The sequence below is a fragment of the Polyodon spathula genome, chromosome 30 (assembly GCF_017654505.1).
Source record: "Polyodon spathula isolate WHYD16114869_AA chromosome 30, ASM1765450v1, whole genome shotgun sequence".
In the NCBI taxonomy this organism is placed as follows: domain Eukaryota; kingdom Metazoa; phylum Chordata; class Actinopteri; order Acipenseriformes; family Polyodontidae; genus Polyodon; species Polyodon spathula.
Genome location: NC_054563.1, coordinates 7,221,420 through 7,235,043, shown reverse-complemented (window position 1 = coordinate 7,235,043; position 13,624 = coordinate 7,221,420). Strand labels below are relative to the sequence as shown.

The 13,624-nt window shown below is 38.5% G+C and overlaps 1 protein-coding gene across 1 annotated transcript; it reads right to left on the bottom strand.

Moving 5' to 3' along the window:
- Nucleotides 1–947: 947 nt before the first annotated feature.
- LOC121302938 (neuronal acetylcholine receptor subunit alpha-10-like) lies at nt 948–10,357 on the bottom strand. Its single transcript, XM_041233304.1, has 3 exons — nt 9,786–10,357; nt 3,865–4,010; nt 948–1,196 (listed from the first exon to the last, which is right to left on the bottom strand). Exons 1-3 carry the CDS (start codon nt 9,844–9,846, stop codon nt 1,038–1,040), a joined length of 366 nt encoding a protein of 121 aa, XP_041089238.1. The 5' UTR covers nt 9,847–10,357; the 3' UTR covers nt 948–1,037.
- Nucleotides 10,358–13,624: the final 3,267 nt, after the last annotated feature.

Genomic DNA, 13,624 nt, shown 5'->3' with positions numbered 1-13,624 from the left:
TTTATGAGAACATACTACAACGCCTCAGCTTTCACCTTTAGCCTCAGCCCAGTTGTTTAATATCTCCACAAAATGAACTCAGAGGTTTTTTTTTTAATTATTTTTAAACCTTTCAATCTTCTGTTATTCAATACCATAAGAGAAAACTAAATCAGTGTTATAAAATTATAATATCTTTGCAAATGAACATCATGTAAAGTACTGTAATAAATAATGCTAATTTGATCAGCTATGTTGCACTCCCTGTTACTCGGCCTGAAAGGAGAATGGGTAGTAAAAGCCTTCTCGCTTTGGGGACCAGACTACTGGAGTAAATGTTGAAGGATACAAAATCTCTGCCCTGCAAAAAGACAAGCCTAACAGACAAGTACAACATAGTGAAGAACTGACACCACTGTGTACTGTAGCCCTCTCTCCCAAAGGGGCATGAACATGTGCCATCAGAGCTGATCTAAATAGCATTATTTAGCAGACACATTGCGGTGTATCATTTATTAACAGCTTGTATGGCCACTCAGCTGGTTTCCTGTTTAATTAAATTTCCCCAGTGGCAGCGATTGAGTCAGCAAAGTATTTGTTACAGTACTTTACATCAGGCCTGGGCTGATTCTGAGCTTTTCTTATGACTTGGAATACTAATCTCTGAACAAGTTGCAAACAAGGTAGAGGGCACATTAGGCTAATCTATGGAGGAATACAGTACACAAAAAGAAATGAACAACATGAGGAGCTTTGTTTTCAACGGTAATTGTGCAAATCTTTTTTTTAAATAATGTCCATGTTTCTGTTGAAGTTAAAGCTGAGTACTGATTTCTCATTGGCCACCTAATTCAAAAGTAACCTGACTGTAAAGACCTGAACGCAGAAAGCAAATTATTTTTTCTCAATCAAAACTGAACCAAGTGAAGTAAGGTTGCAATAAAAAAGCTGAAGTATCCAGTCGCCAGCACACTCCCTTGAAAATAACAGTGCCAAGGAGTGTCCTGTTGTGCCTTTACTGTTTGTCTTGAACTGATGAATCCTAACACCAGTCCAACCTACTTGTTATATAGGACTATATCGGGTCTCCATACATAACTACTAGGTATGCGGATGGTATCAAGTCCATCATAATCATCCTTATTCCAGCTCAGGTAGGCATCAAACCACACCTGTCGGATCCATAGGTAGGCTGTAAGTATCTGATTCCGCTCATCCTGTGAAACAGAGAGGACAGGTAAACCAAACAAGATTCTTCACTGCTAGTGGAACTAAGTACAATTGTCAACATAAAGTGCATGATAGTGGAAGCAAATGCATTGACCATGGGGATACAATATAGGGCACGACCAGGATGGTCAGAAAGCTGCTAATTCATGTAATGGGACCCTAACAGTGGAACCCAGGTGGAGCAATACAAAAATGGAAGGTTGCCGCAACATTTTTGGAGCTGCATTCTCCCACTGGTGATTCCCGATGACACTGTCATGGTATGAATATCTGCTAGCTGATGATGGGGGATGTCCAGTATTCCAAGCACTGGCAACCTCGCCATTGATTGCCCACATTGCAGCTTCATCATTCCTTCCACATAAGTGTTTCACCAGTCTAGGGCAAGCCATTGGTTCAAGGTGTTTCTCATGTTGCCTGTATTGTTTCCTCTGGTGGGTGTATGTATTAGTGGGTCGCAGAAACCAGTGTTGGGGGAGTAGGGGGTTGTATTTAATTAATAAGTTAATTAATTAATTAATTGGAAATATAAAACACTTACCAATAGCTGACTTGACTTTATTTTTTAAACAGGAAATTGGCACATAGGTTTTTCATCTGGGCAAGCTTATCGATTACTCTTATGTTGAAGAATGGAATTTTCTGTAAAAGCTCATTTTCAATGGAAAGCATAGATAATGAATTCAGTCTGTCTTGTGACATTGTATTCCTTAAAATAAATCTCTGATCTTCTGTCGAGCCGAAAAGCTCCTATCCGGTTCGCAAGTTGTCATTGAAGCTGTCATCACAATTTGGAGTATTTTCAGAGACGGAATTTAACAGGGAAAGTGCTGTGTTGCTATGTTGTAGCTCAGTGTGTTGAGACAATGTGGACAGCTCTGTTTTCAGCTTGGGTTTGTTCAACATTGCTGAACCATTCGGTATTAAAAGCTCTATTTTTTTCTTTTCCGTTTTGAGTAATCCCTATATCAGTCAGTTGATGAGGACCTAAATGTTTAAGCTTTTCTTCAAAGGAAAACGTAGAAGAAATATTTCCTACCAAAGATTCAACAGTTCATTTTCAAATTATAGACTGAAAATGTTATTGTACCGCACACTTCAAACATATATCAACTTACAAGCGTTTGCGCGGCCACAGCAAGGCACAGCAGGCAAGGAGCCGAGGCAGGTGTGCCTCTTCATTGCCCAGAAAAAACAATAAAGCACATGGTGAGAATCCATGTCTGCTGCGCTAATTTAAAACACAGTGTAATCGCTTCACTGCTGGTGATGAGCCCGACTCAAGTCAAATATCCACGATAGTTCACCGGTATTTACCAGGGGCTTGGCTGCCGGCTTGTTTACTTCCAGTTTCCCAGCGGCCACCCTTGCGATACTGTAGTTTATCTAGTCTAAAATGTAAAATAATTTGTTGTGTATAAACTTTAAAATGTAAAACTAAGTATTATGCTTCGGTTTTTTTTCCCACTCTTCCTGTTGGGCCAGGCTCCACAGGATCCTAATGACCAGCCACCACTGCCTGCAAACTGAACATTCTTGTGATTCATCTATTTGCAGCACAGATATATTGAAGAGCACTGGTCAGTATATAAGAATGCAGGACTGTATATATTCGCATTTTAATTTACAATACAGTAATTTACATTTGTATTATTATGGCAGTCTGTGTGTTTGTGAGGTATTACATTTATTTATTTATTTTTATTTATTTATTTTTTTAATTACTTCTGGTACAATTTGATAATCACGCTCCTTCCAAAAGGGTTTGTTCCTGGATCAGTTCTCTTACCTGTAAGCCGATCATTGCCACTGGGTTATCATCTTACGTTCTGCATATGAGGGAAACTTGGGGACAAATGAGTACTTATTTGTAATCCTTTCAAAAAACAAAAATTGAAGCTTTACCAAAATTCTAGTAGGCACCAGCCCCAATTAATCGTTCCTCCTCTGTTAACTGAAAAAGGTCAAGCTATTAATTGTTGTGTTTATGTTTATAAAATGTTGTGTTTATGACACTGCTGTAGGCATGAGCACAAGTATACACTTGCATTATTTGAAGTAACATGAAATAGATGTTACAGGGAAGCAGTTTGAATTAAGTTGCACTTAATAATACAATGAAATAACATTCCTATTTAGCTGTTGGCCAATTGGCTATTTTATGTTTATTTGACATGTCTTGGCATGATAAGGTGATATGTTGCTGATAATGTTATTAACTGAGCTCTAAATGTTAATGTGTTTTTACTGCATGGCTGCAGGGTTCACCTCCTCTCATTGGCTTCTATGTTTTTACTCTAGAATGAAATTATTTCATTCTGCAGAGAGAGTCTCTTTTTTCTTTTGTCCTCAAGGTGATCTAGTTTAATCAAGCAGTAACTACAGGTCACAGAGAGTGTACATGAAATGAAAAAGCACTTCCACTTGATCCAGGGCTGAAATGTATGTTATCTTTTAATAGCTCACACCCGTACCAACTTACTGTTTAAGCCCTCCGACATGTTTGCAACGTTGACATGGATGTTTCCCCCTTTCAAAAATAATAGTTATGCTTAGACCACAAGAACAAAAACAAGATTGCAAAATGCATATGTGAAAAACTGTTTAGCTTTAAAGTATGTTGCAAAGTTGCATTCCCCAGGCAGGCTGCCTTACCATGTCGATGATCTGAGACAGGGTGATCTGCAGTGTGACGTTCATGACTTTGTCAGTGTCCTCCACTGGCCTCAATGCACTTGTGTAGTTGGTGAATAAATCACTCAGCAGCTTTTGGGCGAATTTCCCATGTGCTCCCCAGCAGCCTGCAAGAAGGGGATTACAAGACAGTGACACAGAAAACTGAGCCCGTTTCAACTGCTGCAGAGTTAGCTCCAACCTCTTCCTTCAAAAAAAAAATGAGTAAATTACATACTGGAGTAGACCCAAAGAACAGATCTAAGAATAAATGAAATGATTTAGAAATATAGTCTGTCAATGGAAGTTAGCAATAAAATGTTTAATCACAATCTGAGAAGCGATTTGCTGCCACCTGTGCACACTTACTGTACAGGATGCACCATCTCTCACAATTAAAGTGAAAAAGCCACGTAGAAATGCTGAAATAAATTTACAAAACTGTGACAAACATTTTGACCAAAACTCTTTCTCAATGTCTCAAACGAAGTCATTGAGAAAGACCTGCAGTCAAAACATTTGTCATACAGAGTTAAAAATGTATCACTGAAATCATATATCCTAAAACATGTTTGACATTTTGTATAGGTAGTAATTTGGGATTACATGTTCCTTTTAAACATGATTACAGCTGGCAAAAACGCTTATCATCCTAAATCCAGCTCTAAAAAGGTTTTGGTTTGCAAGCTAGAACCAGAACGATTAGCAGCTGTGTGACTCATTTGCATTTAATTAGACAAAAATGAATATTCCTGTTAGTGTTCAATAGTCTATCTTTTAAAAAGCATGCTATCATTTGGCTGAGCACTTTATTATGGGAACTAAAGATAATATGATGTCATAATATGATGTCTTCCAAGGCTATCGTAAAATTGGCTGGTTTTCATCTGTTGGCTCTGGGAGATTAAATACTAAAGGTATTTGAAAAAAAAGACAGGAAGCAAGGTCTGTGTTAAGATGATCCATAACTATTAAACACTCAATTGTGATGAGATCCCAGCTTACCACTGACCCACTTCATGTGTGCTGAGAGGGCATTCTTGTTCCTCATTCTCATTTGAGCAGTTTAAACTAGCATGTAAACACACACACACACACACACACACATAAACATAACAAATGAATGGCATTGCAACAGAGATCAGCCCTGCTTTTGTCTGGCCAGTACGGTTTGCTGTTGCGGGATGAGGAGAAGTAGTCCCTGTGAGTTTCCCATCTAGAAGTGGGCAGAAATAACAGAATGTGGAAGTTGTCACATTGAAAGTGGGCAGGGCTCTAAAACAGAAGTTGTGTAAAAACATGTTCGATTGGTCAGAAATGTGTTTTTCACTTCTGGCCCTGCCCACTTGGAATTTCACCACCTTGACCTCCAGTTTGACCCTGGCCTTTTTTCAAATCCTGCACACCCTGATTTGCTACTGTGTCAGAGTCACTGTGCAATATGGATTTCAGGTACATTGTAGCTCCATTGTTGGTAATGCTGTGAACTGCTGGGGTTTCTTCAGGGTAATACACAAGTATAATAATAATAATACACAGGTATACTGGTATTCTTCAACATGTTTGTACTGTAATAAATGTAGCTATCTGTCTCCTTCTAAACCTGCACTGAATTAATCAGGTTTATTAGAGGAGTAACTCAACGGTAGTCTCACCTGTTTTAGCACTGGTACCTAAATGCTGGTGCCTAAATATTTTATACACAAATTTCATACCCAAGACAAGTGGATTTTCCACCACTGAATTCTGGAATTGCAGAACCCTTGCAACAACATGCTTGATAGACAGAGAGCTTCATTCTCCAGAGCTGTCCATCACTAGCACTTCAACTGTTCTTACTTAATCTGGTCTGTGGATAGATTGTGTAGCTTCAGTTTCCAGCGCTGTCACTCACCCCCATTTAGACCACAGTAAACGTAATAGGAACACAGATACACACAACACCTAATGAGTGCAGAAGGTGCTCTTGAGCATGTAATACCTGTAATTACAGGTAAAGCCCTGCAATAAACACCTGTTGTTGGTTAATTACAGTGAATGTCCATTACCTTGCCTTCTAGTCTGGTCTGCAGCAGCTTCGTGTGCAGCTAGTTTCACTAAAAGATGCACTGCCTGGCTGCTAGCAATCCGTGTCTACACATCCATCACTTGATTGCTTGCAGGAAACTGAAATAACAAGAGGCCTGGAAACAGCCAATCAGGAACAGAACACTGAAAAATAGAATCCTGACAAGCTCCATACAACTTTTCCTGCAACTGCCTGCTAAAAGCCTCTATATCAGTTGGTTTCTAGAAAGGTTTTGGGCTTTAAATTTGCACATTTGTGTGAATTTGGCTTTGGGGTTCAGGCGAGGAATCCTATAGAGAATAACTTGGTTCTGGTTATTCTGCAGTGGTATCTGGAAGCAGGAGATGGGGCGGTGTTGTATTCTGCAGCAATGGAATGGATGTGTGGGAGCTCAGTCAGCCGCATTTATAAATGCTCGCAAAGCAACTGATTGAGGGAAGTTGGTTTAAAACTTTATACAAGTAGGTACAGTCGGTAAGCATAGTTAGATAAGAAGAAAGTTAGCAGGGGGGTCTCAGAGTGGTTTACCTGGTAAAAGCACAGCCGATTGGTGAGCGGGGAGAATCGTACAGCACAGGATTGCGTCCTGGCTGTGCGGAGTCACCGGTCTTCGCTGGGGATTCCGAAGGGAGCGTCACATTGGCTCTAGTGCTCCTATGAGTTAGAGAGGCAAAACCAGCAGGGACTGCTATTTGCGCTACGGTGAACCCTGCTGGTCAGGTGCCCATGAGCCCAGAGCAGACACCTTCTGGGCTGGCATTTGTCCTCCAGAGGCTGCTAGCTTGCTATCATCCTCTCTCTCCTGGGTGTAAAAGAGAAAGCTGGCTTGGCCATAGGATCGGAGGATGCCCGCTGAATCTTCAAGCATTAATACATGCAGAGGCAAATCAGCAACCACTCATACTGTAAGCCAGCTTCTTATCCACTAAGCATTTATGGTATTAGGGCTTTTAACCCCATCTCATCTTAGTGACAGAGATCTGAATCTGCAACAGCAGGGCACAGCTGTGTTGATGTTGATGAAAATGGGTATAGATTATTGGAGATAATCCACGAGAGACTCCAGTCACATAATTCACAAAACAGAGCAGGTGCACTACAAAACAAAATGCCCTAGCAGAAAAAAGACATAGAAAGCATTATACTACTGAAAATTAGCTGGGTCAGGTTTTTCATGTTAGAATGTTCATTCAAGATTCCAACCAAATGAATAAATATTATCACAGAGTGAATACTCTCAATTAATGGAAGTTCAATTACTGTGTATACAAAGCGCACCGCATGACAAATATACGCAAGCATCTGTAATGCTTCTGTCTTACATGGAAAAGGATGCCTTCATATCAAGTTACACACTGAAGAACTTTCAAACGTCCCTGCAAAAGCACAGCACATGTTTATGCTGTCACTCAGGTAAGTGGATGCCCCTGTTGATGGTCAAGTTGCAGTCAGAACTTGACCTGTACCTTTGCTACAGCACAGACTGCTAACTTCCCCCAATACATTGTCAGTTTGACTGATGGATACTGCCTTATGGTGTCTAGATAAACAGCACAGCTTGAGGAAAGTTTTATTGTAAAGGTAAAGGATGCCACTTTAATGCAAGTAAAAATAATTTAAGTGAGCTGCAAAACCATCAAATCCTTCTCAATCAATTGATCAGTTGTAACTAATCTAGCTATGTTATCAAAGTCTACCAAATTAAATAAATCTATAACATGTTTTTTTTTTTTTTTCTAATGTATTTCTTTTTCTATACCAAGGGCGTAAACTGACAATATTTTCAGTGCTGCAATACAGCAATAAAAATGTCAGCATTCCAGATGGGAAGAAAATTCTATTCCAATCGCCTTTTAAAACACTCATTGTGGAAGTTATTGTCCATGGATTGGTATTCTTGAATTAATGCATGTATTTAATACCTGCAGATAAATACTCCTTAGAGGCAATTATGAGAATCAGCACACCCTGATTTTACATGGAACTGCGCATTACAAGAGCAGCCAGCTGCTAGCCTGGACAGTAAAGGACAGACTTCCCATCTCAGCTATGACCTTTGCCAGAGACATCAGGTTTTTGCCCACTCACCCTTTTATTTGTTCTGATGGGTGAGACAGTTAAGGCAGCTATAAATAGAACTGTCATTTCCACCATTTACTTCTTACATTAAACCAATGGAAAGTTTCTGTATCCTTAGCACCTGCCAAAACACAGTTCAATAAAATGGCAAACGTGTGCTTATTATTTACAAGGGGCTGTATTTGCTCAGGGCTTTCCGTGTTAAACAAAATTTGCTCTAGAGCAAAGTGTGCACCACTGTTTTATAATGAAACAAAATAACTAATAAATAAACCAACAGTTTGTTTATTTTTATTTGTTTGGTATTTTCAGTTGTATTAATGCTAAGACTCAGACAATAAAATATGAATTATAACAAGGACATCCAATACTTAAATATAAATGTTTTGAAAAGTTGAGGGTTAAGAGTGAGCTTTACATTTTGCTACCCTATAGACTCCATAAAAATGTTCTTCAAAAAGACGGGATGTCCTGGGAAAAAAAAAAAAAACGTGATAACAAACACAATTACATTTTCTTTAGATAATCTAACCTTGCGTCTGATGAAAAAACAAATAGGCCTTTCTAAAAACTGAAGCCCTCAGTCATAACCCCTTGACAGCGTCATAAATTGACTATTTCTTATGCATACTCGACCAACAGGTTATTTGTTGGATAAATGAAAATTGCAGTAATTATCTCAATATCTGTCTTTTTGTCATACCGTTGTAGCCTGTATCATAACTCCAGATTTTACTCCAGTAATACTCCAGAGTTTTCATTAATTGCAGCTGCAGTTGGCAGTAGTAGACACCCTATAAACAATATGATTCACAAGCCAAGTGGGGTCAACCTCTTAGGGTGCAGCCACAATGCCGATTCTAGCTTTGTTTTTGTGGCTGCCTGCCAATATGCCCATTCTAATGGCTGACATGAGATCACCAAATTCAATTGCAAATTCAACCCATGCCCATGGCGGGCTGTCCAACATCTCAGATTAAATTTCGATTTGTACCACTTCCACAATTGAGAGGCAAAGTACAGTCCCCATTGTTATAGAACATAAAACACTTAAAAGATCCAGTCACATTTAAGTGGCGCTGTAAGGCTTTGCGCACCTCAGATACACGATCTGTTCTTCATTAGCATCTGTTATGTACAGCACCGGTACATGGCTGTCCACACATCCTGAACAACTAGCAAAGACTTACAGCAGCCCGAAAGAAATGCTTTTTTTTTTTTGCAGATAAATTATAGTGACAGGCACGGTTATCTGGTTATAGGAGTAGATTCATTCTTTGGAAGGCAAGAACAGATCAACGGCTACAAACAGAGTTTCATTTTCAACACCTGCAAACCTGCGCAGCTGTCAGTATCTGGTATACAGAGATATTAGGTGGAAGAACTATGAGAAAGACGTCAGTATGTACACGGGGGAGTTATTTACCAATGTGGCTAACAAACACACTATGTTTTATACCTGCTGCTAGCGTTTTTTTTTTGCTCATCCTAAAACAAAAATGATGTTGATATCTTACAAGATTATAAGCAAACTTGACAGTGATTTACAGTTATTATGGATTGTAATGCAATTGTATTATATACGTACTGGTCAATAGGATTTTGTGTCAATGTAGTACAGTCAAGAGACTGACACTCAAAAAATGCTTTGGAACGTACATGTATTTTATAAAAGGTCTCGTGTCGAGAGCGATAACCGAGGATTAAGATAACATAAATGAATCCCAAGGCAATGATAATATTATTAAGGGTTTACCTTGCAGTAGATACAGACATAGGATAAGCTGAAGATACAGTTTTCTGCTCCACAATCCCATCTTGATGAAAAATGTCAATGAATTGCAGGTTTTAATTCGTCGTCAAAATCAGAGGCAAGCATTGGCAATTATTTCCCTAAAATTGCAAAGCAGACAATCACTGTCCCGCGAAATAATTCCGCTGTAACCAATTGAGAGGCGCGGTTTGAAGCGGGTCCACCTGGCGCCTTGCCTGTGCAGTTTGGTGTGTTCAAAGCAAGTGAAGCGAAACCGGATTTCTGCACCGGACCCTGACCCAAAATGTGCGTATTCACTCTTACCCCAGCCTTCACTGCTATTTTCTTGAGCACTTTCTACAGAAATGTTCTGCAGTGGAAGCAGGTGACGTCAGTACACCTGCTAGTATAAGGTAGAAGATGAAAAGAGAGGCTGGGGACTCCAAGTGTGCTTTGACAGAAGAAATAATGAGAATAACATTTCAGCAATGGATAATTGTATAAAAAAGAGAGAAATAATGGAACATTTAAAACAACAGCAACAACAATACTAACACTACTAATAAATAAACAAACTATTTTTTCTTTTCTTCAATAGTCGTTTTTTTAGGGGGATAGCTGAAAATGAAAATGTGATTTGCATGCGTGTGTAAAATGATTATGAGGATTCTCAATATTTGTGTTGTTATGAAATTCTTGTATAATACTGAGCAGTGCTGTACTGTAATTGTCATTAAAATGCTGCTTATGCTTTACAGTGTGTGGAAACGTCACATTTAAAAAAAGTCATTATTTAATGCTTTAATTAATAAACATTTAATAAATTGTGTGCAATTAGGTTTTGTCGGGTCTGAATAAAAGTATTTCCTGAACAGACAGAAACCAGAAATACAGACATTTGTGATTAATTATTCGAGACTCATGGGTGTCAAGGCTAGTCTTTCAAGCGATGTAACATGGATGTAAATAATGGAAGAGAGAGAGAGGAGGGTAATTTGAATAATTTAGCAAGAGCAGGTACTGGTGAGAGCCTGTGTAAGAATAGGGACTGGTATGATCGCTCATTTAAGAATGGCTTTTCTTCCCTGACTCACCAGTTTATATATTATATATTAAGTTTTTATTTCTAAAGATGTTTTTATTTGAGATGATCTGTTCCTTAATTTGTTGGCGGTTTACCACAGACTTCAAATATATATATATATATCTTTTTTTTATCTATTTTAAAAAATCGATACAACTACAGAAAAATGCGGCAGTGTAGAAAATGGCAAAGGTGTTTTTTTTTTGTTTTTTTTTAACAGTTCAGTGCTATCTAATTCAACAACATTAATAGCTCCCTTGAACTACGCAAAGTTATCATAATTGGAAGGGCGTTCAGTTAGTAAAACTGTTTCAAGAAAATATCAGAAAAGAAAGTCAGAGAATTGATTTCACAAGCAAATTGTTCGTATTGGACAGTAGGAAAGAATATTGCCATTTTGGGCAGTTTGTCAGGTGATTCAATCATCGTGAGCTGGGGGGGGGGGGTTAGGTTTACTGCTGCTTTTGGTCCAATACCAAGTTTGTTTATTCGTAAAGCATATTTAAAAAAAAAAACTAAGCAAAATGATTTCAGTCATTATTGTGATGTATATACGGTTGCATGATTCCACCTGTGTACTTGTTATTTGTTGGAAAACATGGAACGAGAATTGATTAGCAGTTTGCTACGCATGCGGACTGGCAGAGCTATACTTGTGTTATTTTCTGAAAGACTAATATTGCAGATAGCAGATTAAATTGCATGTATTGCTAACAATTGATGAGAGCCTTTGAGCCTACAAGCTTCTTGCCCAGCATTGGCTGCAGTCTATAACAGCAGGGCAGGCTAAAGGGGCCAGGCTCTAAGACTTTTGGAATGCAAAGCATAAAGGGGCTGAAGGCTCCCAGAGACGGCTGTTGGACCCAAAGGTTCACAAGGAGAAAACAAGATAATGCCACTGGACTCAAAGGAAACCAAGCAACAAGGAGAAACATGAAGGAGGAAGATGACAAAGACCAGATGTGTAGACCTTTTGGGGCACCTGGGGTCTGAAGAGGAATGCATTGAGTTCAGATGTCACCACACTAGACTATACACACACACAAACCACTTACCAAAAGCGCAGACATTAGAGTCTAGGGTTAAGCAATGTGTAAGCAAAGGAAAGGGGTGTTAAGGGTGTGTCAACCAGGTATTGCACATTGGGCTAGTATTAACATATACAATGCCTATTGGAGTAAGGAAAACAAGGATGGGCTAACTTATACATATGCATGTCTAGAAAAATGTAAACAGGACCTTATTTGTTAAATTTGTTTGTCCTGTGCTTGGGGGCATCAGTTCCCTACATATTTCAATAAACCAAACAAATATCTGAAGAAAAGGACTCTGTATTTTCACTTCAAGTTGCTTATTTCATTAGACCTAAAACATCACAGAAGTAGGGATTTGGCTTTTAGTCAAGGTTTACTCCCTATACTTTCAGACCCTGAAAAATTGTATATGGTTTCATGCAGTAACATTCTGTATAGTGTTGCTACTGTGTTACTATTAAATACCTGCACTTGCATTAAGAAACAACATTATATATTATGCAGTTGTATTTAAAAGTTACCGAGTATGCACTACATCAGAAGAATTGTTTTAAAACCAATCATTCATTGCAATCATTCCTGTAATGCCACTCTGTATGGTGCATCTAGCCTCGTTTATTGATCGAGTTCACAACACCTTTCACACATACAAACCAAACACATATACTGTAGTCTTATTTGAAAGACGAGACAATCCGCGCATAGCTGAGGGGGTAGTTTACTAAACATCAAAATAAAAAGTATTACAGTATTTGCTGCACCAAACAAAAAAAAAATAATCAAATTATAACCGTCATAAAAGGGTAATGGGGTAGAAAAAAAAGGCATTTAATTTGAAGTTACACTCTCTTTAAATATTTAAATTCATATACTACATATTTCCATCTGCTATCCATTCAAATAGCTTTTAAAAGCCGTAACTACATTTCATTCGAAAGGGCAGCTGCTTCAACCTATTCTGGCATAACTGACTAGTACCCATATGAATATAGTACCACCAAATACAGCTGGATATGTATAATTTGATGAGACAGATCTGTAAACTCATGTTTTCAGAGATCAGCAAACTTTCCTTTGTGCTTATTGACCATTAGCAGCCTCATTAGATTCAAATGTGTCCATTTGGCAAGTATGCACTTGATCCTGAATTTACATCACAGAGTGAGCTACAAAGAAATATATATTCCTCCAGGATCCCCCTTAAGACTAAAGCAGTTTGATCTCTTATTTAATTGGCAAAGGCCAGTGTTATGAGTACAACACTCATCTGCAGCATCGTGCTTGCAGTAGAGAACGTGTTGACTGCAGCAAATGTTAATCGATGCAGACACAAGTGAAAAGTCTTTTAATTTAGTTGCAATCATATTGTAGTAAGATGTACTTGAATCTTGTGAGGCACTGCAGTTGCCTATTAAAATAACAGCAAAGGTGTTACTTGGCAGTAACATTTGACAACTACCAATCAGAGCAGTAAGTTACCTTTTGTACAACTACAAATATTTTTACCAGATACATCTCCCCAATTATGAAGCTTCCCATGACGTTTTTTGTTCAGTCTCCTGAACCCTATGAAACCATCAACAACATTGGTTAATCTATCAATCATTGTTTAGAGAATCCTGAGAAGTTTCATGCTGTAACTTAATTTGATTAAGGTAAATAGTCATTGTCAGGCTTTCCTGCACATCAATAGTGAATTTCTTGGTTGTTACTGAAGACTATGA